Raw genomic sequence first — 26,741 nt, forward strand, 5'->3', positions numbered from 1 at the left:
CCCCAAAACATTAGCAGCTCACTACTTTGTATGTTCTGCTGACTACAAATTAGATACCTTCATGGGGGGGAGAGGGGTGGTTTGGAGCTACATAAACTCTACTGGCTTGCAGGAATTTTCCATCCTCCACCCCAATCTTTAATTTTGGCACCCTCTGCAGCTTTGAACGAAGTGCCTCCTACTGAACCAAACTGTCCTGCCTTATTAGTAAGTGACACGGTACATTATGAGCCCTTGCCTCTCTCGTCGGTATTACAAAGAGTTAAGGAATAAGGATTCTGATGATTCAGCTATTTATTATCAACGTAGTGAAACTGGAAAGGTGAGATGGGCAGGGGAACGCCTTAGCCTACTCACCAGAAAGCTAGGAAGCAGCTACAGGAAGAAAGTAGAGAAGAAATATCCATGCTAGGGGAAGCCGGGGAAGAAATTCAACAGATTTGTCAAGACGATATTATTTTCCCACCCACCAGGATTGCTTCAATCAGGTAAGAACTGATCAGGGAACCAATTTAACCTCAGGATTAATTGAAAAATAAAATAGAAAATAAAATTATTTCTACATCTGTAAATGCTTTGAGCAATATGTTTACATATAAATGGAGCTAGTGCTGCTCCCGAGCATGCTCTCTAAGCACAGTAACAGGAATGTCAAATACATGCACCACTAATTTTGTACAGTGTGCTGGTTATCTACTTTCCCCAATATTTTTCTCGTCTGCAGGTGGTGGTGTTTTTTTTACTGAGATTTCCATAAGGACCAGCCACTTAAATTTCTTGAATGTTGGCATATACTTTTGATGAAAAGGAGATGAACAAAAAGCTTTGAAACCGGTAGAGATAAAACATTAAGTGATGTCCTTGATGCAAAACTTTTTTTTCCTTTTGTTCTAATCGCTTCTTAATATGGTGAGGCAGCAATAGAGGAATATAAAAACAAAACAAGTGTTTGAGTCCTTTGCTACCAAATTCAATATTTATAATTTGCATACTTTCCAAATCTGGCATCCAGCAGTGTGGATCATTCTTATCTCATGAATTAATGAGAAACATAAATAGGAAGTCAGGCATTTGGAAGAATCACTAAGAAGTTTCATTCTATGGAACTGATTTCACTTTTGCTTTAAAACAACCTAGGTGTGGGAGGATATTTTTAATATGCATCTCACTTAATTTACATGGGTCATTTTAGATCAATCCCTTCAGTTGAGTCATAAAAGAGTACCGATCAATTATGCAAGCATATGATATTTATTTAGTTATTTATTTTATTTATTTATTAGCGGTAATTGGATTTTTATGCTACACCTCTCCGAGGACTCGGGGCGGCTTGCAACATATATATCATGGATCCAGGAAAAACTTTTATTTTTGTTCTCAAGTTTGCAGCATTGAATCTGCAGAACTGAATCCCTGCACTCCTTCTTACTAGTAGCCATATGGCTACTAATTGTACTATTTATGTATAATTTTCTAAAATGCAACTGCAGCATTGTCTTCGTATCCATTCCAACATACCTGTATATATTTTTCAATTCCTTTCTTGAAAAACTATGTTGTGAAACAACAATTGGAAACAAAGGAAGAGGAATAAGAAGAGAAGCACTTTGGAGAGGAAAGGAGACACACAGTCAATTTATTAGTTAGTTGTAATTAATTGATATAGCCATGACACACAGTGGTAAAGGGTGCAATGTTCCTAGCTATATTCACAAAATTAAGAAGGAGCCAATGAGCAAATCTGCTCGTCTACACAACCAGCCCCTTGATAAGATGTTTAGCTGAAATATAAGTAGGTTTTAGCCTCCAGTCCCCTAATCAGCTTCATTGCTCTTCTCTGCACCCTTTCTAGAGTCTCAACATCCTTTTTATTTTGTGGTGACCAAAACTGAATGCGGTATTCCAAGTGTGGCCTTACCAAGGCCTTATAAAGTGGTATTAACACTTCACATGATCTTGATTCTATCCCTCTGTTGATGCAGCCTAGAACTGTGTTGGCTTTTTTGGCAGATGCTGCACACTGCTGGCTGATATTTAAATGGTTGTCCACTAGGACTCCAAGATCCCCTTCACAGTTACTACTGTTGAGCAAGATAGCACATATACGATACCTGTGCATTTTGTTTTTCTTGCCTAAATGTAGAATCTTACTTTGGGTTCTACATCTGCAAGAGAGCAATAGATAAGGAGCAATTTCAACACTGCAATTAATGTTTGCTAATAGTTTCCTGTTTTTTTCCAAACATATATATGATTAGTTGGTTTCCCCCCCAAAAAAACGTGTTGAAACAACCATAATTGGTCCTCCCCAAAATGGAAAACATTCCAATGAATATATGTGATTTGCATATACAGTACTGGTATCAGTGATTTATTGAATGAGCCAAATAATGCTGCTCAAATTTTTCTTCATTAATTGTACTATTTGTCTATATAGAAATTGGGTTCATTCAGTAGTTCAAAAATAACATTTGGAAATGAGCATATAACAAAATCATCCTCATCATTGGAATTCAATAATTCAAATCAGGCTTGAAGTTTTGAAAAAGATACAGATGAGGGAAAGACCAGCTTTAAAAAGCTTTCTTGAAGGTCTTGGACCAAAGCTATAAAAACAAAACCATACAAAGAGATTCCCATAATTCAGAAAACTCTGTTACTTTTCCTCCTAACTTTTCCTCCTAACTAGTATTACCACATAACGTGTCAGTGACCTAAAGGTCTTAAAATGTGGGAGTGCTTTGCATGCAACTTGGAATTTCTGAATAAAGGGTGGAATATAAATCTCAAAAGTAATGACTGAAGTGTTTAGATGGATGAAGATTATTTTTTGTTAACCTATGATGCTTCAGAGAAGGCTTTTATTCCAAAATGACTCTACTTGGATAACGAAATTCCACAAATACAAAAAGTGGTCATCTTTCATTTATAATGTGTGAAAGAACAAAAGAGGGAATACACTAGTTGTGAGATGAAGTCATGGTAGGAGCCATTTGTCTGGAAGGAGCTCAGAAAGAATTAAGTCCGTAGACCATAATGAGTACTTTGAAACAGACAAATCCACATGGGTAAACAGTGCTGTTGACACAAAGAGGTGCTATGTGTCCTTATTTTCTTTTCCTGTTGGCATTTGAGAAGCTGCTTGGTGGGTAAGTTAGAATTTCCAATTAACAGTAGACACCTCATGTTAATCTAGTGCAGTGATGGCGAAACTATGGCACACATGCCACAGGTGGCACGCAGAGCCATATCTGAGGGCACGTGAGGAATTGCCCTATGTCAGTATGTGTGCACTGGCCAGCTGATTTTCAGCCTTCTTTTCTACCATTTTCACTCTCGCCAGGCTTCAAGAAAGCCTCCTGAAGCCTGGGGACACCGAAAAACAGCCCAACCAGAAGTTCCCTTCTGTGCTCACCCCCAGCCTTCTTTTAGCTGTCAGAGGTCTTCAGGAACTCCTTCTGCTCTGCACAGTTGCAGCCCAGCCTCCCACACCTCAGTCCATTTCTTCTGCAGCCTGCAAGTCTTTCCTGAAGACTTATGTAGCTGATAACAGAGCTCCAGATCAATCTGGAGCTCTGTTATCAGCTACAGAGGCCTTCAGGAAAGCCTTTGTATAGGAGGCCTGGTTGCAACTATCTGAAAGTTTAAGTAGTAGAGGCCAGCTCCATTGAAGATAAGTAGTAGGGCAGCTTCAATGAGGTCTGTGCACATGTGGGGCGGGGAGGGCAGGGGATTGTGTGCATATGTGGGGGGAGGGCATTGCATTATGAGTGTGGGCACCCCTGTGCACACTATCAGGTGCACGGGCAAACTTTTGGCACACGAGCTGAAAAAGGTTCACCATCACTGATCTAGTGTAGATAACAACTCCAAAAACCCCGCCCATTGTTACCAACCTGCCTTCCATTGAGGATCTGTATACTGCACGAGTGAAACAGAGTGAAAATATCTACAGATCCCTCACATCCTGGAAACAAACTGTTGAAACTCCTACCCTCAATATGATGCTATAAGCAACTAGACACAAGAACAGGTTTTTTTCCTGAACGCCATCACTCTACTAAACAATTCCCTCACCACTGTCAAACTATTCACTAAGGCTGCATTACTATTAGTTTTCTCATTGTTCCTATCATCCATCTCCTCCCACTTATGACTGCATGGCTGTAACTTTGTTGCTTATATCCTTATTTGATTGATTGATTAATTGATTGATTGATTGATTGGATTGGATTGGATTTGTATGCCGCCCCTCTCCGTGGACTCCGTGGACTTATAATTTATAAGGATATAAGGTTTCTTATATCCTTATAATTGACTGGTTCCTAACATGATTTGATTGCTTATTTGTACCCGGATTATCATTAAGTGTTGTACCTTATGATTGGACATACAAGGAATTTGTCTTTGGTGTATATGCTCTCAGTGTATACAAAGGAAAATATACATTTGTCAAGAATCCTGAGATACAACGTTTAATGATTGTCATAGGGGTCAAATAAGCGATCAGGAAACAATCAATATTAATACAAATCTTAAGGATACAAGCAACAAGTTACAGTCATACAGTTATAAGTGGGAGGAAATGGGTGATAGGAATGATGAGAAAAAAATAGCAGTAATAGTAGTGCAGACTTAATAAATAGTTTGATAGTGTTGAGGGAATTATTTGTTTAGCAGAGTGATGGCATTTTGGAAAAAACTGTTCTTGTGTCTAGTTGTCTTGGTGTGCAGTGCTCTATAGCGATGTTTTGAGAGTAGGAGTTGAAACAATTTGTGTCCAGAATGCGAGGGGTCAGTGAATATTTTCATGGCCCTCTTTTTGACTCGTGCAGTATACAGGTCCTCAATGAAAGGCAGGTTGGCAGCAATTGTTTTTTCTGCAGTTCTGATTATCCTCTGTCTTGTTGGGTTGCAGAACCAAAGCAGACACTTACAGAGGTGCAGATGACACACAAAATGATTCCTCTGTAGAACTGTATAAGCAGGTCCTTGGGCAGTTTGAGCTTCCTGAGTTTGTGACTTTTTATTTTTACCAGACAGTCTGAAATCCAATAGATCAGTACAAAAGTGTCTCTAATTCCTCAAAAGACATGCAAATTTACCTAGGAGTGACTTGATGTCATAGAAAACACTTTTGTTTTTGTATGTCCAAATTAAATATACCTACCCATTACTTTATGAGGTAAACAGGAGGGGTGGGTTCCAACTTATCTCGTTGCTGGTTCGCTTCCATACGACACAGTAACAAAAAATCAGGGGGGGGGGATTAAGCAAAAAAAAAAAAAGATTATGGCCACATGCCCAGTGCCGGAACCCGGCTTCTGCACACATTAAGAAAGAAAAATAAATAAATATTACTTTAAAAAAAAAATAAAAAAAAATAAAAAGATGGCAGGGCCGACGGACCAGCACCAACAGATCCGGTTTGGTGATGTCATTGTGACATCACCAGCCGGTTGCTACTAGTTCAAATGAACCAGTCTGAACTGGGAGAAACCTACCCCTGATAAGCAGCTTTATGCGGAAAAGAAGAAAGAAACAGTATGCCAAAAATGACAAGAAATGTACCAATATCTACTTACAATGACCATTCATTCTGACTTTTTTTTCCTGTCCCTAAAACCATCTCTACTTTCACAATCCCCACACATTTACATTTTGCAGTTTGTTCTTTATTAAGTATCCATTGTATTGGCATCACCCAACAACTCATCCAGATGACCTATAACCCAGCATTCCATTTCAGTAACAACCATACGTTAGCCTGCTTTTCAAAACATTTTATTTTATTTTATTTTGTCAAACATGTACAAGATAGTAGATATTGGTATAAACATAAACAGCAAGTAGGTACAGGTAAAATAGGCAATAGGACAGTAGGACAGGGATGATAGGCACTTATGTGTGCTTTTGTGTGCTTACGCACGCCTCTTACAGACCTCTTAGGAATAGGGTGAGGTTGACTATAGATAGTCTAAGGTTAAAGTTTTTGGGGTTTGGGGAGTTTGGAGTGGTTTACATTAAGTTTCAATCGATTGTGTGCTTGTGTATTGTTGCAGTTGAAGCTGAAGAAATGATTCACAGATAGAACATTGTTGTAGATGATTTCATGAACTACATTTAGGTCAGATCGAAGGCGACAAAGTTCTAGGCTATCTAAGCCCAAAATGTCAATTCTGGTGGAATAAGGTATTCTGTTGCGAGCAGAGGAATGGAGGACTCTTCTTATGAAATATTTCTGGACTCTCTTGATTGTATTGATATCCAATATGCACTGCAGGTTCCAGACTGTATTCAAGAATTGGTGTAGCAAATGTTTTGTATGCTCTGATTACCAGTGTAATATTGCCAGAAAAGAAAATTAGATTAACAACTCTTAGTGCCTTTTTGGCAATGTTGTTACAATGGGCTCTGGCACTTAGGTCAGTACTCCAAGGTACTGCAAGTTCCTTGAAATCTACAAGGTCGTGACCTCCAAGTTTGTATTGTGTTCTGTTGTATTTTGTGTATTATTGTTATGCATTTACATGTTGTCCAGTTGCACGATTCTACATCTTAAAACTACATCAATGAAAATTGTTTTGAGGAATATTAAGGGCATCACTGGTCAAATATCCTAATAATCAAAAATGAATAACCAATTTAAATTTGCACAATGTTTTTTCTCAGACCAGAGTATAATTTCTTACTAGGTGATGGGGTTTGCATTTGTGATAGTATAACTTAAGTATATCATGCATTAATCATGCATGTAAAAAGCAACTAGCAATGTCCTGATTTTGGAAGGGCCTGAAGTTTGAATGAACATAATATGCACTGGTAAATTCAGATACTATGATGGCATTAGCTGTCAATCCAAGAACAGCTCATTACTTTCATTCATGACTGCAGCACTTTCAGAAGTTAAAAGAATCCCAAAAACTCCTTGCACTCAAAATTTGGGATTAGCCATCATTTCTTGATCATAATGTGAGGGTGAAAGGGTGACATCAGTTCTAAAATGAGATTTCTGTACCCCAAAATAAATTTTCTCTGCACAACATGAAAAAACTTGATTATATGCCTTACATGTAACTTGTAAAATATTATAGACCAATTCGCTTTGGTTTTCTATTTATTAATACTTAACCCATCATTCCATTTTAAGATTTAATTGTTCACTGGACATTAATGCATTGTTGTTTATTTCCCAAGGTTTCATGTCCTACATCTCTCTATGTCATTCCCTTCATAGGGCCCGATCTCAGAGGTGATGAAGAATTTCCATATAATTTTTTAGATAAAAAAGGATGACAAATTTTACCAACCTGAGGAGTAAACGGAGCAGTGGTGTTAATAGCCAATTATTATTAATAGCCAGTTAATCGCTTTAAATCCTGATCCAAGCCACAGAATAAGTGGCTGCCTTGTGGCTTTCTTTAGTTACAGTCAGCAATGGCATAATTAAACCTGCATGCATTTTTATATGGAGATGACTTTGTCTCTTGGCACTACAGAAATTCTGAGAATGGCTTCATGTATTCTTTTGAACCTTTCTTCTCATCAAAGTAACTTGTGGTTGTATTAATTTATTATCATATTAGTATATTTAAATCATCCCTTGATCGTATTCTCATGGTGTTTCACAAAATGAATAAAACAACTAAAAGGTAAGCAAAATGAAGCATTTAAAGTAATTACATTAAGTAATACTTAAATGAAGCATTAGAAGGCATATGGCTACTTATTTCTTACAGCATAGCATTGTTTAAGCTGCACTTAAAATATCTCAGAAAATAAAAACAAATGGTCTTCCATGCCAAAAGGACCATTAAGTAGCATCACAAACTATTTCTGGGTTCATTGTGGTTACTGGTGCTGGATAAAATGTCCAACAGGAAAGAGTACAACTCGCGTGCGTGCACACACACACACACTCTAATATACAATTTTTAAAAAGTGATGAGTTTTCAGACTCACATTTGGGAATGCCCTTTGAACATTTAAAATGTGGAAATGATAATTAACATGGAGAAATGATTAATGGAGGGAAGCTAATCTTGCCGTTCCAGATTCCATTTTACATGCTTTTGAAAGGGGGCCGTTTCAAGCTAGTTCCCCTTTCAAGCTTCCCTGTGATTCTATTACAAGATCGGTACTCGCAATGAAGTCTTGTGGTCGTGTTATTTTCATGACAAACCAAGCACAGTTTGTTTCTTATGGCTTTGCAGCAGCAGGCTGATGATCAGTTTTTCCAATCTTTATGTGCCTAACTTCCTGCCCTCCTTTCGCCTAGGCCCAGACCAGAAGGTGTGGCTTCTGGTGTGCATTTGTCTGGCTAATCTAGGCCTTGGATGGGGCTTGACAGGGTCTCTCTGCAGTTCTGAGATTTTGGAGATAGGAGGAAACAAGGACCAGGAGGTAAGTGAGGCTTCTTTCTCCTACGGTTCTGCCTGCTCTTCTCTGCCTCCACTTCGCACCAAATCGGATCCTGCCACCATTGAACCAAAAGAGCCCTGCAGAGGCCTACAGAAAGGGTTAGGACTAGACAGTGTCTTTCATATTTCTGCGTCCTCCCTGGGTTATTTATTATAGGCTGGGTTCACACAGCCTGCTTTAACTAGGGCAGTGCTTGCTTTTGCACAACATGCATGGTTTAACCCGTTCAATCCAGCCTATGAAGTTTATTGCATAGGTTGGGCATGAGCTCAAACAGTGGGCTAAATGGGTAACATGGCTAAATGTCTAGGATGAACCCAGTCACGGTCAGTCCACGTGATCTTAGATCTGTCTCCAGATTTGAAGTTTCCTCATCCCCCCCAAAAATATTCAGTGGGTCCTTTGGGGGGTTGGTCCTTTATTTTTTCCAAGAAAATATATTATTATTTATTATTATTTTATTTATTATTATTTATTAGATTTGTATGCCGCCCCTCTCCGAAGACTCGGGGTGGCTAACAACAATATAAAAAGACAATGTAACAAATCTAATATTAAAAACAATCTAAAAAACCCCAATTTAAAAAACCTCTCATACATACAAGCATACAAGCATACCACTGGCCAAGCAGTTAAGCCGGAGGTCTTCAAACTTCGCAACTTTAAGACTTGTGGACTTCAACTCCCAGAATTCTCCAGCCAGCAATTCTGGGAGTTGAAGTCCACAAGTCTTAAAGTTGCCAGGTTTGGGGTCTGCTGGGTTAAGCCATGCAGCTTGTCAACCAAAAGTTTGGTAGTTTGAGACCAAGTACCATATGGTAGAATGAGCGCCTTTTCCTGCCCCAGTTCCTGCTAACCTAGCTGTTAGAAAGCATGCAAATGCAAGTAGATAAATGGAAATCATTGGGAAGGTAACAGTGTTCCTTGTGATTTCAGTGTATAGTCCTGCTGGCCACACAATCAGTGAATTGTCTTCAGACAATGGTGGCTTTCTAGGTTAGGAAACAGAGATAAGGGCTGCCCCCTAGAGTTGGACCCAACTTGCAGGGGAAACCTTGCCCTTTACCTTTTCGCTGTATCTAAAAAAAGCACTTACCTTTGAAAGGATGACATCCTCACTTGTACTTAGTTCCCTTTTCCCTATTGAATATACGGGTGACCTAACCCAGTGACCCATTCTGAATGTTAAGTCTGGAAATAGATCGGGCCCTTCTTTCCTCCTATTGCAGAATTCTTGGAACAGATGCCGGATTATTTTTCATCCTTATCATTCTACTTTTTGCCATCTATCCTGATCTTTTCTCCTAGCTTTCACCTTTTAACCTTTACCTAAAACTTCTTGTTGTGGTGTTCCTGGCCTTATCTCAGAACTTTCCTGTCTCTTCATTTTTCTACTGTACCGGATCCCATTTCTTTTTATACCACTGATCTCTCACATAATTCTTCCTTGTGATCTGTGAGTCTGTTCATGTTAATACATTTGATTTTCATTTTTTTGTTTTAGAAATGCTGCTTCTTCCATTCTTTATTAACTCTTTGTGATAATCAGCCCTTCGGGTTCTTTGTTCTATTGCCCATGCTCTAAATGTATTTACATGCCAGACTACTATTGAGAATAATTTAAAAGCTTCAGTCAGAACCAGATGCAGCAGTCAGAGACATAATTACGGTATTTCTGGTTGCTCTGATAACTTGCCAGTTTTAAAAGAACTTCGTAGACTGTTTATTTGCTTATAGTCCCTACTCAGAATTGCTGGTGCATGCTTTTAAGCGGTACTCTCCTTCCTCCCTTTTTGTCTGTGACCTGTCAAAGTCACAGAAAAAAATTGCACGGCTAATAATTGTTTAAAATTTTAATGAGTAGTATGCTCCTTGGGGTGTGCTCCTCAGGGTGTGCTCCTTAGTAAGCCTCTTTAGAAATTCAGTTGCTATTACTTAACAGCTCTAGTCCTGCCTTAGGCATAGAAGCCAGCTGGGTGACTTTGAGACAGTCAGCTTCCCTGCAACATAAGAAAGGAACTGGCAAGAAAAATGTTTCAAAAAAACCTGCAGGGTTGACCTGTTGGAGCTAATAAAGTCCATGGGGTGTACTTTTTAGTAAGCTTGTTTAGAAATGCAAGCAGCGTTTCTGAAGTTACCAGTCTGTAATTGATATTTAAGAGGAGGGGGAGGAGGAAGAGATGAGAAAGAGAGAGAGAGACAGAAAGAGAAAGAAAGAATGAAAGGTTATAATAGCATCTTGCACACTGTGATCAGCAGTAATGATGATACATTTCTGTTCATAGCCATTATCTGGATTACAGCATTATCTTTGGGTTTTCTTTCTTTTGGTTTCCTCAGCTTCATTTTTTTTTTTTTTTTACAATTTTAAAAGTTAAAACAACTTATCGAAGAAGGGTGATGCCATGGCAGCTATTTCAACAACGTCACCGGCCACAGGTAAGTGTACTCAGGAATAAGGAGATGAGAAAATAAAAATATTTTTAGGGAAAGGAAACGTGCTGTTTTAATGTGTTTAGGATGTAGGTTGGAGAATAAGTTTACTCACAAAATGATGGATGTGGAAAATTATTTTTCCCCTGGTACCCTCATTTCAGCGACTCAGTATATTTCATACTTGAGAACACATGGATAGGATTTAAAAGTATATGTACAATATCTAACACATTTAGCCACTTTTTAACAGATTATGGTAGTAGGGGAGAAGCTAGTTATCTTCTTTCACTGTTAAATCATGAGGTGGAGGTGGCTATAGAGAAACAAAGGAGAACATACTTAGGACATAAGAACATAAGAAGAGCCATTCTGAATCAGGCCAAAGCCCCTCGAGTCCAGCATTCTGTGTCCCAATTGTACATGGGGATCTTGAGCAGAAAGAGAAGGCAAACCCCCCCCCTTTCTCTTGACCCCCAACAAATGATACTCAAGGGAATCCTGCCTGCCTCAACCAACATAGAGGCGGCACATGGACATCCATTTCAATAACCACCGATACACTTGGAAACATCTTCCTTCTAATTGGGCCCACATATACCCATAGTTGAGTTTAAACATTGTTTGTTGACTACACCATACTATAATACATACAGTAACTGCAAGCTACAAATCTTGGTTCCATTCCATTAGATTTTGTGTGTGTTGAGAGATTTTTATAATTAGATAAAATAATACAGTACTTGCAAATCAAAAACAGTTGACTTCACCATTTGCAAGTTAAGCAACATAGTCCTCTGATTTTTTTTAAATTTGCAACTGCAAATAAAGTTATGCGATTTACTAATATCAATATTGCAGACTGTAAGAGAACAAGATACTGATTTTCTTGGTTGGGGTACTTACCAACATACTTCTAACCAATGGCTAAACAAACATTTCCCTGGAGTTGGAATTCAATACCCTAAGACTTCTGAAGATATGCAGATAAAAAATCTGATGAAATATTGGAAGGTTAGCGTTATGTCCCTTTATGATAAACAGAGGCCACAATCAGAAAGCATAAGTCTGCCTGCCCATAACTTAAAAAACCCAATTCCAATGGCAAACCTTTGAATTTGAGCCCTGTTAATCCTACTGAGCAAATAATTACCAAAATTTGGAATGGAAATCCTTTTTCAGGAATGAGAGCTGCTGTTGCGTAGGCAGAGAGAGCTAAGATTTATCCTATAAATATATGCTGCAGTTTTTTTCAATTCACCTAAATTTGCTTAAGTCCCAAATCTTTGCTCCACAAGGAAAGTATGCCACTGTTTTCTCCACAAACATTCTCAATGCAGTAACCAAAGGCCCCAGTTTTTGTCTATGTGGGTGTATGTTGCTATGTTGGCTTTCTGGCATTCTCAGAATCTGAATTCAGAAAAGTGAATTCTAAAGTATTTAAAGAGAACGGTATATTTGGATCTGCAGTATTTCTCAAATTTATCAATTATAAATGACAAGATAATAGACCACCTATGGCATATACAAGCTATATGAATTTGATGCATATTTGTGGATATATGAGCCAGGGGGAAGGCAACAATATTGCATCAGGATATCAGCACCTAAACGTCACAAATTACATTCACTGGATATTTTGCAGTATACAAAATGCTGCCAGTATGCAATTTATAACATTTGCCAAATGGTTTAATTCACAGTTTTGTTACAACCATGACTTCTACTAGACGCCCAGATGAAGGAAACTACATTATTGTTTAGTGTAAATTGAGAGCCCAGCCTCTTGCCTGAATGATCAGAATGTAGAAGTTTCTATGTGTAAAAATATTTATAGAAATGCTTGGTTTCGGTCAATTTTCTTCCTCTTTTGTCTTTGAAAACATAAGGAAGCAGTGTTTCTTTGCTGCTAAAACAGCCACGGGAAGGGAGGACTCATCATACTCTATATTTACTGTTGGTTTTTCCTCTGTTCCCACTAGACTTCATTCATGCATAAATTATTAGATTATCACCCCGCATGGAGCCATGATTTTTAATCATGGTTTCCTGACTGAGCCAAAATAGGTTATGTTCATAAAAAGGCTAGTTTGCAAATCACCGCTTCTGTTAGAACAGGTCAAAAAGGAAGACAAGTAAATCAGATAATGGCTTAGTCCAGAGCTTCTCAGTCTGATTGATTTAAAGATGCCTGGACTTCAATTCATTCAGTTCTGGGAGTTGAAATCCATACGTGTTAAGGTTGAGAAACATTGACTTACTGCAGTGTGCAAATCTGGTCACTGATTCAATGCTGATTTATATAAGACAATTATTCCACGGGAAGAATCTATAGCAGTGTTTCTCAACCTTGGCAGTTTGAAGATGTGTGGACTTCAACTCCAGCGTTGCTGGCTGGGGAATTCTGGGAGTTGAAGTCCACACATCTTCAAACTGCCAAGGTTGAGAAACACTGATCTATAGCTATCCAGTACATCAGTTTTTCATTTCTTTGTGCACTGCAACCACGCAAATAGTATTCCTGAAACAATAGTAGAATGTCGTTCTCCGTTCAGTTCTGGCACCATCCATGTTGAAAGCAGTACATGGTTTTAAGATAGTAGCCATCCCACTATTCCTTCTTTGGTGAGTAGCTATAACAATTTGCAATAAATGTCACTGCATAATTCAGCATCCAAAAGTTACTTGAAAGGCAGACAAAAGTTATCATTTCTATTTCTAGTGTAATTTCCTTCTTTGCCCTACATGGCAATGGACCAGATTACCACCGGAACCGCCTGCTACCGCACGAATCCCAGCGACCGATAAGGTCCCACAGAGTTGGCCTTCTCTGGGTCCCGTCGACTAAACAATGTCGTTTGGCGGGCCCCAGGGGAAGAGCCTTCTCTGTGGCGGCCCCAGCCCTCTGGAACCAACTCCCCCCAGAGATTAGAACTGCCCCCACCCTCCCTGTCTTTCGTAAACTACTCAAGACTCATTTATACCGCCAGGCATGGGGGAGTTGAGATAGCTCTTCCCCCTAGGCATTACAAGTTATGCATGGTATGTTTGTGTGTATGTTTGGTTTTATAATAGGGTTTTTTAGTTGTGTTTATTATTGGATTGTACATGTTGTGTTTATTATTGTTGTTAGCCGCCCCGAGTCTGCGGAGAGGGGCGGCATACAAATCCAATAAATTATTATTATTATTATTATTATTATTATTATTATTATTATTATTATTGTTGTTATTATTATTATTATTGCTGATAAGAAGTCCTCTCTTTGAGAGAATTGAGCAGTTCAGTAATCAAAGAAAAAGAGAGAGAGAGAGAGAGAAGGGGGGAGAGAGAGAGAGAGATGCATGCATAGGAACATGCATAGAGCCGAGGTGACGCAGTGGGTAGAGTGCAGTACTGCAGGCCACTAAAGCTGACTGCTAGATTTGCAGGTCAGCGGTTCAAGTCTCATCACCGGCTCAAGGTTGACTCAGCCTTCCATCCTTCAGAGGTGGGTAAAATGAGGACCCAGATTGTGGAGGCAATTTGCTGGCTCTGTTAAAAAGTGCTATTGCTAACATGTTATAAGCCACCCTGAGTCTAAGGAGAAGGGAGGCATTAAAAAAACGGATAAATAAATAAATAGGAACACATCTATTCATTCTGCTTCCACCCACCCACCTACCCACACTTTTTGCTTCATCCCCGACTCCGATTTTACTTTTGCCGAACAATTACTGGATAAACTGGCTGTAATGTCATAGCATGTTTGCAATAATTGTAATGTTTCGGAAAAAGCTCAGAAAAAGTTCAGAGAGAAAAAAACCTTTATACTATATTTGGAAATAAATGTTTCTTAAACAACCTAGGCTTTCACATCATGCTGAACCATTGTTGTCATGGATATTGTTTACTGAATATATGACAAATAAACAGATTCAATTAAACAGATTCACCCAACATGCTAAGATAAAACCAATCTCCACTGTTGTTTGGCATGTGATGCCAAACTAAGGCTGTTTCCAAGAGAGACTTAGTCAAACTGAGGTTTCCTTGTTTGCATTGTTTTAACTCTGGGCAGTTTGATGTATAAACTATGGGTTACAGCTTAAAGTGGATATAAATTTCACCATTTAAGTTCCAGTTTAAAAAAAAATAAAGGTTAAAACAAATGCTACCATAGCATGTTGTACATACATAGTCTAAAACATTGGGTATTGTTAAACAGATGTCCATTTCTGACCAGGTGAAAATGTTGAATAGCCTAGAAAGGAAGCTTTGCAAGGGACAGGATCAAAAAGCAAAATTCCACACATCCATTTTAGCTAATTAGACATTAGATCAGCTGCTGTCATCCACAATGTTTACGTTTGTGCCTTGTGATGATTTTGATAGGATGGAGAGGGTATGAATTAATGTTTCACGAATATAATTCAATGTTGCAGCAGAGGAAAGGGTGAGGTGTGAATATGGTTGGATGCCTAGGATTTGGCCAGTTTGGAGGGAATAGGTTGTTAGAGCCCTGGTAGCACAGTGGTTAGAGTGCAGTACTGCAGGCTACTTCTGCTGATCACCGTCTGCCAGCAGTTTGGCAGTTTGAATCTCACCAGACTCAAGGTTGACTCAGCCTTCCATCCCTCCGAGGTTAGTAAAATGATGAGCCAGATTATTGGGGCCAATAGACTGATTCTGTAAACTGCTTAGAGAGGGCTGTGAAGCGGTATATAAATCTGAGTCCTATTGCTATTATCTGCAGCCTGGAAAACATTGGTCTGGCTGAAAGGCCCTTATGATAAGATCCCTCGATGTCATACATTCTTGTAAAGAGTTTGGCTCCCAAATAGCTGGCAAGTCTTAGAAATCTTTAGAAATGAGCTGCTGGCAGAACATTTGTTCCTGCTGGCACTTCCACTGTTGTACATTATTAGATATTCACTGAGTAAGCCTGATTACCTAAGCCCTAAAACACTACAGAACAGACCTGTTTCTGCTTTGTAACTGGAGCCAAAGGCTGAAGGCTTTTATTAAGCAACTCTTCCAGCAGGTTCAATGGCACTTCCCCATGCCGTTTGGCCTATTATTTCACCAAAAGTACGCTACTTGTCTCTAATCGGCCTTCTCCAGGTCCCATCAACTAGACAATGTCGTTTGGCAGGAGCTAAGGGAACAGCCTTCTCTGTGGGGGCCCCAGCCCTCTGGAATCAGCTCCCCCTGGAGATTCACACTGCCCCCACCCTCCTCGCCTTCCGGAAGAGTCTTAAGACTCATTTATGCCGCCAGGCTTGGGGCGATTAGACCCTAGCCCCCTGGCTGACAAATGTTATATAAGTTGTTGTTTGAATGGGTATGATTGATTTTTAATATAGTTATCGATTTTATAGTTTATTTAGTTTTAATTAATTGGATGTATTGTATTTTATTGTTATTTTTTATATGTTGTAAGCCACCCTGAGTCTTCGGAGAAGGGCGGCATATAAATCCAATAAATAAATGAATAAGTAAATAATCATTGTAAGCTCTCGCTTTGTAATTGTTGCTGCATATTATGCCTCAACATTTCATTCTGGAAGATGTAGTATATGGATTAGCATACTGTACGTATTCTCATTCCTTCTACAAGGAAATAATTTCACCTTCCTTCACTTCTTGTCAATATACTTCTGGGAAGTAGGTTAGCCTGAAGGTAGGTATGTGTGTGTGTGTGGGCAGGGGAGCGTTGCGAGGTCATTCCTCTTCCATTTTCATGACAGCAAGGAATTTGAATCTGGACTTCTCAGTTCAAATCAAGCGCACCGCCTGCGGCTATATTGACGTCTCCCTCTTTTCATCCATGAAGGGATGCTGACCAGCCCGTTCATGAAGAAGATGAACACGCCTACGTCCCAAGAGGATGCCAATATGGCTGTTATAGGAGGTACTGTATAAGCCATTTTCTTTCCAGAGCTAACTATGGAGTAGATTCCAACATAGCCCCAAAACACTAATGGTAAAGCCAGCAGCATAGAGGGCAGGTGGTAAAAGCATATCCTGTGTATAGGGTAATACCAGATCAGACCTGTATCTTTGACACAAGGGCAGGGTTTTTTTGTTTTTCAGCTAATGGCTGCACTATATTAATATTGTTTAGGATATTCATGCATAGCATGTAGACTTTTGGGCATCCTAGGACAAGAGTGTGATACTGGCCTTGCTTACCTCTTGAGTTTAGCTAAGACTACTCACTTAGCACATTTTATTTCCTGAAATGCAAGGTGATATGTCGTTCCTTTTTGGTAGTGCTTTTGGAGGTAATGATCCTAGGAGCAATGGCCATTTCCATCCTTATCCCAATGCTTCCCCCCCCTTAATCATCCGACTTCTTTGTTCAAAGACAGGCACCTGCCTCTTGTGTACAATTTGCCTATTTTGACTCAAAAGAAATGCTCAAACAGTTCTAGAGGGGAACAAAATCACTCATCTAATACAGGGAGCTATTATGCGAAAGCCCTCTCTTCTTTACCTTAGTGCTGAAACTTTGACCAACACTGTTTTCAAGGTGAATTATTGTATTTAAAGTATCTATACTGCCTGCTTGTAGAGGATCAGACATACAGCTCTGGGCAGAGAATTCATTCAGGGGACAGTCACATTAGAAGCCTCTTCTACTGCTCTCCATATAACCTCTGAAGGAACCAGGTTATCATCCCATGAAAGGATAGGAAGTTAAGTCTCTTGTTAATTGATCGGGGCTGTCATTCTTAACGAGGGCCAGACTCTTCCAGACTGTCAATTTCAGCATGTGTATTGTTACGGAAACTATATAACCTTTCCATAAATAAATCTGATAAGTGAAAGAAGAAAATGACTTGACAGGACTTAGTAGGCAAAGGAGATGTTGGAGCAAGAACATAAAAACAAGATTGTTGATGAGATCCATTCGCTGTGTGTCCACTCCTTCAGTGGAAGGTCAAGGCAGATCACAAGACATGTTCAGGATTTTGACTTGATTTAGACATGTTGTCTAAAATCTTGCATATATATATTAAAGCAGGGGTAATTCTGGAAGTTAAAGTTCACATAGCTTAAAGTTTCTGAGCTTGAGAAAGACCGGTCTAATGTCGATGTTTTATTTACACTCTTGAGCATAAACTTCAATTACTTTGAATTACAAATAAAATGTAAGAAATGGGCTCTAAGTTCCTCCCTCCATAAATTCCTCATTGCTCAGTGCTGTTTTGCTTCAGTTCTTTTAATCTTTTTCTACCATTTAGAGGCATAGGTAGAAAGGCACTCAGCCTAAAAGGTTTGGGGGGGTCCAGATTGCTATAGTCTAACCACTATTAACCTTAGCTCCCCTAAATGAGCTCTACATTTTTGCTTTCAAATGTTACCTTTCTGGCAACAAATACAAGGGTAGATAAAATGGTAAAGGGAAAGGAATGGGGTCTGTCCTAAAGACAAACAAGCAGGTAAGATAGACCAGTGTTTCCCAATCTTGGCAACTTGAAGATATTTGGACTTCAACTCCCAGAATTCCCCAGCCAGCGAATGCTTCAAGTTGCCAAGGTTGGGAAACACTGAGATAGACTAACAATTGTTTGGTCTGTTAGATCTGCTCAAAAACGATCTGCTCTAAATAGTTTCTTTTCTCCATTTTGTTTCAAGCTGTGATCGCCGTGGTTTTTCTCACTCTCCTTTCAGTCGTTGTGATAATCGTTATTTACCTGTACAAGAATAAAGGCAACTATCACACTTATGAACAACCTGAAGCAGATCCAGAAGGATCAGTCCAAATGGAAGACTTCCCCTATAAACGTGAAAAAGAAGAGTACTTCATATAGAAGATACTGGACTGCTGCCATGTTTTAGACCGTGCTAACTTAAATAAACAAAAGTTTTAGGTTTGTCATTCTTTTACTCAAGGAATTAAAGCTGTATTAGTAACTGTTGTTTATATACTTGGGGAACTCTGGCTTAAACAGTGTAATGAATGAATGCCACACTACTTGTGGCAACACATGTTATAGACTGCAGTAATGCAACCCTTACAATGCAGAGTGATCATCACTCTGCCCAACTCTAATTATCTACAATTAGATTAGACAGATAGTTTGATATCTGGTATAGAAAACACGAGGGTGAGGATTGACCACATCTTATCCATGTATAAAGCAAAAAAATAAAACCCATTTCAAACCAAAAATATATTTTAACAAAGAAAATTGCTTTTTGAGCTCTTACAAGCCTTCACACAGGGAAACAAGGCATTAGGAACTTCTAATGAGTAAGAAACTGCTCAATGGGTGTTGCTTTCAGTTAAGCAAGCAAACTCCAAAGCTCCGAAAAATGAGCTGCCTTTGTTATTTTTCTTAAGCTTTCTGAATATGAATATTTCTCACACGTACCTTAATGGCTTTTTTATTCATTCTAATCCTGCAAATATAGTGTGTGTCTGTGCATATCAAACCTTTGGGTCTGTGAAGAAATATCCACATTCATAGTTTCAAGCATGTGCTTTACAGTCTAAGCAGAAATACCTGAACTTCCAATATAGCAATATAATAATGAAATAATTTGTATGGTAATGCATTGCATGAGGGTAAATGTTGTCATAGGCTAAGAAAGCAAGAGGAGGAATATAATATGTTAGCAGCTCTTGACAGAAGCAGAGGGGGAATAGATTGCTATGTTTTAAAATACTTGGGGAAAAGTGAAATATTATATTTATTTCTGTATCCATGCATTCAGGACTACAGACAGTTCTAAACACTTTTAGAAGCATATCAGTTTACTGTATTCTTATTAACAGCAGAAGCAGGAGGAAGATTTCCATTGGAACTGTGGCATATGGAAAGGAAAAGTTTTAACTCTTTAACTACCATGACTCAGTCCCAAATAAAATAACCCTTTCTACATAGCTGTCATCCAAGAAAAGACCATTCTTTTCTGGGAGTAATAACAGTTTCAGATTTTAACTGGCCTTGCATTAATTTTTTAAAAAGCATACCAACTGGCTTTCTAATGACACACTTAACATTACTATGAAGCAGTAAATGTGTTCAATATTTATAACATCCCCTATTATATATTTTTTCACACTGACAGCACAGTGAACAAAGGAACAGATACAAAGGCAAAGTCATTTTTTAAAACTTGCATCATTATAATGGACAGGAATTTAAGAGGCTAAATTCAACTTTGTCACTTTATTCAAATTTTCAAAATAGCCTTTATTCTACTTGTTTTTTAGTATAAAAAGTCCACAAGTTAAGTGCACCACAGTGTTTTTACAGAGAGACCTAGAATCCCAACCTTCCATTAACAGTCAGCGGTATGGATGACCATGACACATACAACACACAGAAAATTAAGATAAAATATATTCACCAAATCTGATAATTTTTTTTAATTCATAAAAACAAAAGCAACAACAACAACAAAAGATTGAGGATCCCTGAAATATTCTTCTTAATCCTAATAAGACTTCATTGTACCCAAGTCACTTTTTTAAAATGTTTGCGTCTAAAAAAAACAAAAACAAAAAAACCCATCAATCCAGCAAACTTGCACACTGATTGACATCTACCAGACATTTTTTTGTCTCTCTAGCCTGAATAACATTCCATTTAAAAGAGTTTTTGTTATTACGACACTGGGTTGCTTCCCTCCCCCACACCCTTATTTTAAAAAAATGGTTTCATTTTAAGCTCTTTTGTTTGTTGAAACATACAGGAAGCATTTAATGAAATGTTGTATTTCTGGCACCAAAACATGGCTTCAGTTAATTTTTTTTTTTAATGTGCAAAGGAGTCCAAGATCACTTAAGAATATATAAAAAAGGACATCCCGGGACATCGCTCTAGCTGCATACTTTCCGAGCAAAGGAACAGAGAGCAAAGGTGAGTAGAAGGAACCAACCGAGGGGTTCTGAAATGGAAAACTGAGCACCCCCCACAATCATACTCTTCCAACAGGCATCTACCACAGATGCCCCCCCCCCAAAAAAAAACGTTTATGTCTGACTATCTTTCTCCCCAGCACCATTGATTCTAAGGAAAAGGAAAGATGGGTTTTAGTCCTAGTCATTGGCAACAGGTAATATCTGATCTGCAAGCTTGGTACGTTTTGATACACGGAAGCTGGTTTTATTCCAACTTTCGTTCCTCCCTCCCCCGACCATTTCTCCTCCCCAACCCCATTTTTTATATATAGTTGATTAATAAAAGCCAGACACAGAGAAAGAGAGCTGCCGTAAGGAGCACTCTCAGGTGGAACTAAGGGGAAATCTGAGGGATAGCTTAGCTCACATTCATTTCACAATTTTAACCCCCAAGGTTTTAAGAGAGGCACTCCTACCATTGCATGGTTTTGTATTTTAAAATTTGCTTTTTTTTGTTTTTTTAATAAAGAAAAAGTGCCTGAAGGGTCAGGGCACCAGGAAGACACCCCGCATCATCATGTGTCTAAATTGCAACTCCAGGTTAATACGACTAAAGCGGTTACATTGTGAGAAGTGCTGACAGTATGTGATGTCGTTCCTTTACACCAATGTAGCCCCCCCCCCCTTCCTTCACCAGATGGTGTAGCCACCATCGGAGCCCCCCATGAAGAAGTTGCCCTTCCGTTGCGTCACTAGCACATTGGCACCCTGCATGACAGCCAGCTGGGCTGCATTGGGAGGACAGCCAGGAGGAGGAGGCTGAAAGAGAACAACAGCAACATATTAGAGGGATGCCGTATGACAAGGCTAACAAAGTGCAGACCATAGACTCCACAGAGGCTGCCAAGCTGGCCTACAAAAATTGGCTTTGGCAAGCGTCTTGCATGGCTTCCAGGATGCACAAGTTACACTAACCAGATTTTTTTTTCAAACTGTATAGTTGGGCGACTAAACTACAGCAGGCTAGGAATTTTTTAAAAAACCTGCTGCCTCTCTGGCCTTTCTGTAGATGAGTTACGTTTGGAAATCCAGCAGGCTATCCTTTCAGAAGGGGACTTCCTCAATAAAGAGGAAATCACTACAAGATCATCCCAACATCCTTCAAAAAGCTCCAGTGTCACCTTGAGCTCCAGCAAATTTATTTATGTTATTCTCATTCTCACTAATGTCTACAGAGATAAAAGCATCAATGACACTGGACTCCTGCAGGCCTTTTCCCTGCCTTATCCCACAGTTTATATCACATTAATATTTGAGGCTGAAAATCCTTGCAGGTACTTTGAATTTACAATCGTAAAAATATAGAGGGGGAAATGATTTCATTTGCATCTCGGTAATTGCACAGAGATGGTAATATACCATTTATTACCATGAAAGGTAAGAAGGAGGACTATCTTCATAATGCTCTATCACAGATAGCAAATATGACATTCTGTGCCTACTTACAGGGATATTGCCAGGAGCACTAGTTGCAAACCTTGCTCCAGCATCAAAGCCACCTTCCACAAGTACAGCAGATCCAGGCGGATAGACAGGGCCAACGGGATAAAAAGCCACTGGAACTGAAGAGCCCATTGGACCCATAGCTACAGATTGAGCCATGGGAAGGTACAGTGAAGCACCAGGATAAGCTGCAGACATGGTAGGAACAGTGGCAGCTCCAGGATGTACAAAACTTGGGCGGTAGAGCTGAGGAAGAAAGCACACATAAAGCATTCCTTATGGCTTTGTATTCAGAAATTTTCTTTCTCAAAGTTCTGGTTCTACTTAGGAAGACGCTTTGCCACTGATATTGGAAATAAGCTTCCATAAATAAATAAATGTAGACTAGCTGGCTAGATGTCTCTGGGAGGTTCACAACAAGACATACAAATTTTATAACTTTCTCTCATTTGCCCTTTGCCTTGTAAAACTTTTGACTTAAAAGAGTATCTGAACCAAAGGCCACATTTAGTCTTAAGTGCCAGAGGCTGCAGTTTGAAAAGTGAAAGAAGTTCAATATAAAAGGTACTTTTCATTTACATTCAACTAAAGCTGAAGTTATATACTTCTGCTTTTGGCCTCAATGGGCATCTTGATCATTATGCTGATCCTAACTTATAATGAAGTACTCAGGCAGATCTATCATTTGCATATGATGAAATCACAACTCAAACAATGTAAAAAGTTGACTAAACTACCTACAAAATAATTGAAAACCTTCTAGAGAAAATTCTTGTCACTAAATTAGATGGCATGGTAGTAATCTATCTGGTTCATCAATTATCAATCACAGGTATTATTTAGTAAGTGAAAAGATGTTTTTGATCTGATCCAAAAAGTCTTATTTCTTATAACAGAAACTTGAGTACATACTTCTGAGTAGGCAGGAGGGGCATCAGTATAAGGTGGAGCCTGAGGAAGTGGTATGGTCTGTGGGAACACAGACGGATTACCAGCTGATTGAACTGGATAGGAAGGCTGTGTAGGGTATTGACCTAAGAGAAGAAATTAATCAATGTCAGCACAATTGTCTTTCCTGTAAAATGACCTAGAAGTGTATGGAATAAAGAAAAATCTCTCCTTTGGGAGCTTTATCTGAAAAAAAGAAAAAAAAACTTCAAAAAACAATATCTAAATAGCAAAAGAGACAAACTGGTGTTTTTGTTTTTTAAATATGCCAAACTCCTTAGATTAGATCCAGGCGATATCATTCAAACCAGCTTTCCCACTAAGAACAAAGGTTGTAAAAAACTGCATTTTTACAATTGTATTTTTAAATGGACAGTGCCATCTCATGGGCAGCATATATATTTTTCAGAAGTCAACAAGAAATTAATTTCTTAACTATTCTCTCCAAATACCAAATCTATTTGAAACCCATTGATTTAACTAACAAGCAAGCAAAAGTGATTTGCTTGATAGTTGTAAGAGTGCATGGGTTTTTGTTGTTAAGTTGCAAAGTTGTGTCCGACACATCATGATCCCATGGAAAGTTGTTCCTCCAGGCCTTCCTGTCCTCTATCGAAATCCCGGGGTCCATTTAAGCTCACGTCAACTGCTTCAGGGACTTCATCCAGCCACCTCATTCTCTGCCGTCCCCTTCTTCTTTTGCCCTCAATCGTTCCCAGCATTAGGCTCTTCTCCAGTAAGTCCTTCCTTCTCATTAGGTGGTCAAGGTATCATCTTCAGGATCTGGCCTTCTATTGAGCAGTCAGGGTCGATCTCCTCTAGGACTGACTGGTTAGATTGCCTTGCAGTTTGAAGCAATCATGGGCGCATGGGTACTTCTTCCAATATACACAGTACTGCATGTACAGCACCTTTACCCCTCGCCCCCCCAAATAAACTGACTATCTTTTGCTGTTGCCAAAATAGTTAGACGGTTTAAATGCCTCGTTCTGGCCTGCCACCAACACAATCAAAGTAATCATAGGCCCAATTCAGCCTAGACAATACTCTCCAATTTCCTATACTTGAAATTTTATGTAGGCTCAATCATTGGGTTACCCATCCCTGATCATATAGCTTTGGATGGTACACTCAAGCAGTCAGACTGTTTTGTGACTTAAAAGAGTTGAACTTAAAGAGTTGCAATTAAACAATAATGTATAGAAAAAAGTAATAGGAAGCAATGAGAAATAAGTTAATTGATAAGTTAACATTCACAGTTAATGCCATCAATTTATAACCATTTATAAATTTATAAGCTGAATCAATTCAGTTGAGGCAACTATTTAATAATGACTTTGTGACTCAGAGTCACTATAAGTCCAAATAGTTCATATTCTGAGCAACCCACGAGGCCATAATGCTTTAAGATTACTCAGAATTGTTTAATCAATGTTTTGCACTTTTATTCTCAATGGTTTATACTGCCACATCGCATATTTTAAGAAAAGTACTGAACTGTACACATTTCATTTTGGAATGTGCTGGATTTAAACAGATGCAGGTCACTCCATTTGGAGCAATATTTGGACTATGAAACCTACCAGATCATTCATATGTATATGTATGTGTATATTTAAATTCATGATAAGTAAAACTATAAATTTGGGTATACCGCCAGTTTAAACCCTAAATCCGGTCAGGTTTGCTTCCTGAAAAGGACCAGACTATTGGCGTGCTGTTTTAACCAGCTCTTACATGCTCCCAACTATCGAAGGATGATCCTGTGACTTGTAATCCCTCCGTTTAGGACCTGCTAACCAAATGACACCTCTTATTAGGGAAACACCTAATAAGGAGCAAAAGGAGAAACGAATGTGAACCCCTTCCCAATTTTGCGATTTGCTTCTGTCAATTCTGTGGTTCATTGTTCATTCCTTTCCCATTTTACTCCAATGGCAAAGGGTGTTAAACCCTGAGGATAAAACACACAATTCCCCTTTAGTTATCCTTCAAGCCTCTGTCCACCCTGGCTTCTTTTATTTAAATTGGCAAAGGAAATAAGGAATGTTATCATACAAGAGCCGTCTTCCGATAGGAGCAAATGATGCCCCTTGTCCCACCTTGTGTGTCAATTTCAAAGCATCCCATGTAACACCTGGGATACACGTGTACACAGAAGGGGGGGGGCTATCAGTTCCACAACCCCAGAACCTTTGGCATCTAAATAGCCCAGCTGCTGTGGCCTAGAGCTGGAGCTCTTGCCTCACAAATCTCCTGTTTGGGCAGGGGGGTTGGACTAGATGACCTGCAAGGTCCCTTTCAACTCTGTTAATCTGTTAGATCCTTTTCAGAACTAACGGGCAGAGAGAGCATGGCAGTATTAGTGCCCATTGCAGATCCAGTGCCAAAAAGGGAGCTCCCACCAAACCTGGGGTAGGCAAAGTTGGCTCTTCTATGACTTGTAGACTTCAACTCCCATAATTCCTGAGCTAGCATGATTGGCTCAGGAATTCTGGGAGTTGAAGTCCACATGTCATAGAAGAACCAACCTTGCCTACCCCTGCACCAAATGATCGACTTCGAAGGGGATTTTTCTACTTGACAAAGCCGTGATCCTTTCAAAAGCTCCCGGCAACCCATTTCTTCCCCTTCTCTCAAATGTCAGTGTCTTCAACGTGCATGTGGCAGGCACTAGAGGCTCCATTCCCAGAGAAACGGCGCCCCCATTTAAAAAAAAAAACCTTTCACCCTACAGTGCCCTCCGGACTGGCGCGTTTCCTGCGAACATTTGGAACTTCAAAGGAAAGGAGAGCGTTCTTTTGGCCCACCAACCGCCATTTCGGTAGCAGCAGCTAAAGGGTTAAACAACCTGCCATGGAAGGTTACGTCATAGCCACCTAACCTGAGCCCTTCCCCCATTGCCTGCCATCCCCCCGACTTCGCTCGGCTTTCTATTGGCCAGGGCTGCCGCCAGTCATGGACTAGGCCCGCACATAACAACACTGCGGCGGTAGCCTTAAAGGAGCAGCGACCCTGTTAAAAAGGTGAGGCGGTTGGGTGGGGTTGTGGATGGGGGAGGGTGGGGAGGAGAGGAAGCAGGAGAAGGAGGAGGAGGAGGAAATCAGCCTCTTGCCTTTGCTGTTCATGATGGCGGCGCTGTAAACCGAACGGACGACAACGGCGGTTCGCCCGGACTACGAAAGATTCGAACGACTCGTTTAGCTTTAGCAACGGCGGCGACCCTCTTCGCTCAACCACTTCCTTGTTGTTGTCGCCGCAGCCCTGATGAACGAGGTTACGTTACGCGCGTGACGTCACGCCGCAGCGCTGCCGCTAGGAAAGGAACAGAGGCCAAAAAAAAAAACCACCACCACCCCGACCGGCTGTATCGAGGGGGTGTGGCCACAGAGGCGAGGGGGCGTGGCGCTCCGGAGGCAGTGGGCGGAGGAAAGGAGTTAAGGGAGCTGTTTCTTACGTGCCGAGAGCGGAAAAAAACATCCCGCCTGACGAGTTGTTACCTATTCTTTTATGTTTACACAATTACATACATGTGTTTATTTAGCGTATTGATATAGCCGCTCGTCTCACAAAATACATGACTCTGGGCCGTATACAG

The 26,741-nt window shown here is 39.7% G+C and overlaps 2 protein-coding genes across 7 annotated transcripts; one reads left to right on the forward strand and one right to left on the reverse strand.

Moving 5' to 3' along the window:
• The first annotated feature begins 285 nt into the window (after positions 1-285).
• Positions 286-18,716, forward strand: SMAGP (small cell adhesion glycoprotein). 6 transcript variants are annotated; one of them, XM_070740712.1, is made up of 6 exons: positions 286-488; positions 725-834; positions 8,279-8,403; positions 10,762-10,860; positions 16,584-16,747; positions 18,478-18,716. In XM_070740712.1, exons 5-6 carry the CDS (start codon positions 16,672-16,674, stop codon positions 18,651-18,653), a joined length of 252 nt encoding a protein of 83 aa, XP_070596813.1. In that variant the 5' UTR covers positions 286-488; positions 725-834; positions 8,279-8,403; positions 10,762-10,860; positions 16,584-16,671; the 3' UTR covers positions 18,654-18,716. The 6 variants fall into 6 exon arrangements, with proteins under 6 accessions (XP_070596813.1, XP_070596812.1, XP_070596810.1 ...); XM_070740708.1 differs by having other exon boundaries at positions 289-488; positions 16,670-16,747; XM_070740711.1 differs by lacking the exon at positions 725-834.
• Positions 18,717-20,003: 1,287 nt separating this feature from the next.
• Positions 20,004-26,535, reverse strand: DAZAP2 (DAZ associated protein 2). The gene is made up of 4 exons (XM_070740706.1): positions 26,259-26,535; positions 23,108-23,229; positions 22,199-22,441; positions 20,004-21,511 (listed from the first exon to the last, which is right to left on the reverse strand). Exons 1-4 carry the CDS (start codon positions 26,269-26,271, stop codon positions 21,383-21,385), a joined length of 507 nt encoding a protein of 168 aa, XP_070596807.1. The 5' UTR covers positions 26,272-26,535; the 3' UTR covers positions 20,004-21,382.
• Between the last annotated feature and the right edge of the window lie 206 nt (positions 26,536-26,741).

This window comes from Erythrolamprus reginae, chromosome 2, assembly GCF_031021105.1.
Source record: "Erythrolamprus reginae isolate rEryReg1 chromosome 2, rEryReg1.hap1, whole genome shotgun sequence".
Lineage (NCBI taxonomy): Eukaryota > Metazoa > Chordata > Lepidosauria > Squamata > Dipsadidae > Erythrolamprus > Erythrolamprus reginae.

Bases quoted from the DNA above. Each gene is read 5' to 3' on its own strand.
- SMAGP (XM_070740709.1), top strand. From the start codon at position 10,827: ATGGCAGCTATTTCAACAACGTCACCGGCCACAG. The intron at 10,861-16,669 runs GTAAGTGTACTC...TCATCCATGAAG, and splicing joins AACAACGTCACCGGCCACAG to GGATGCTGACCAGCCCGTTC. The intron at 16,748-18,477 runs GTACTGTATAAG...TTTTGTTTCAAG, and splicing joins CAATATGGCTGTTATAGGAG to CTGTGATCGCCGTGGTTTTT.
- DAZAP2 (XM_070740706.1), bottom strand. The intron at 22,442-23,107 runs GTATGTACTCAA...TTTCTTCCTCAG, and splicing joins CCCCTCCTGCCTACTCAGAA to CTCTACCGCCCAAGTTTTGT. The intron at 21,512-22,198 runs GTAAGTAGGCAC...GTTCTCTTTCAG, and splicing joins GTGCTCCTGGCAATATCCCT to CCTCCTCCTCCTGGCTGTCC.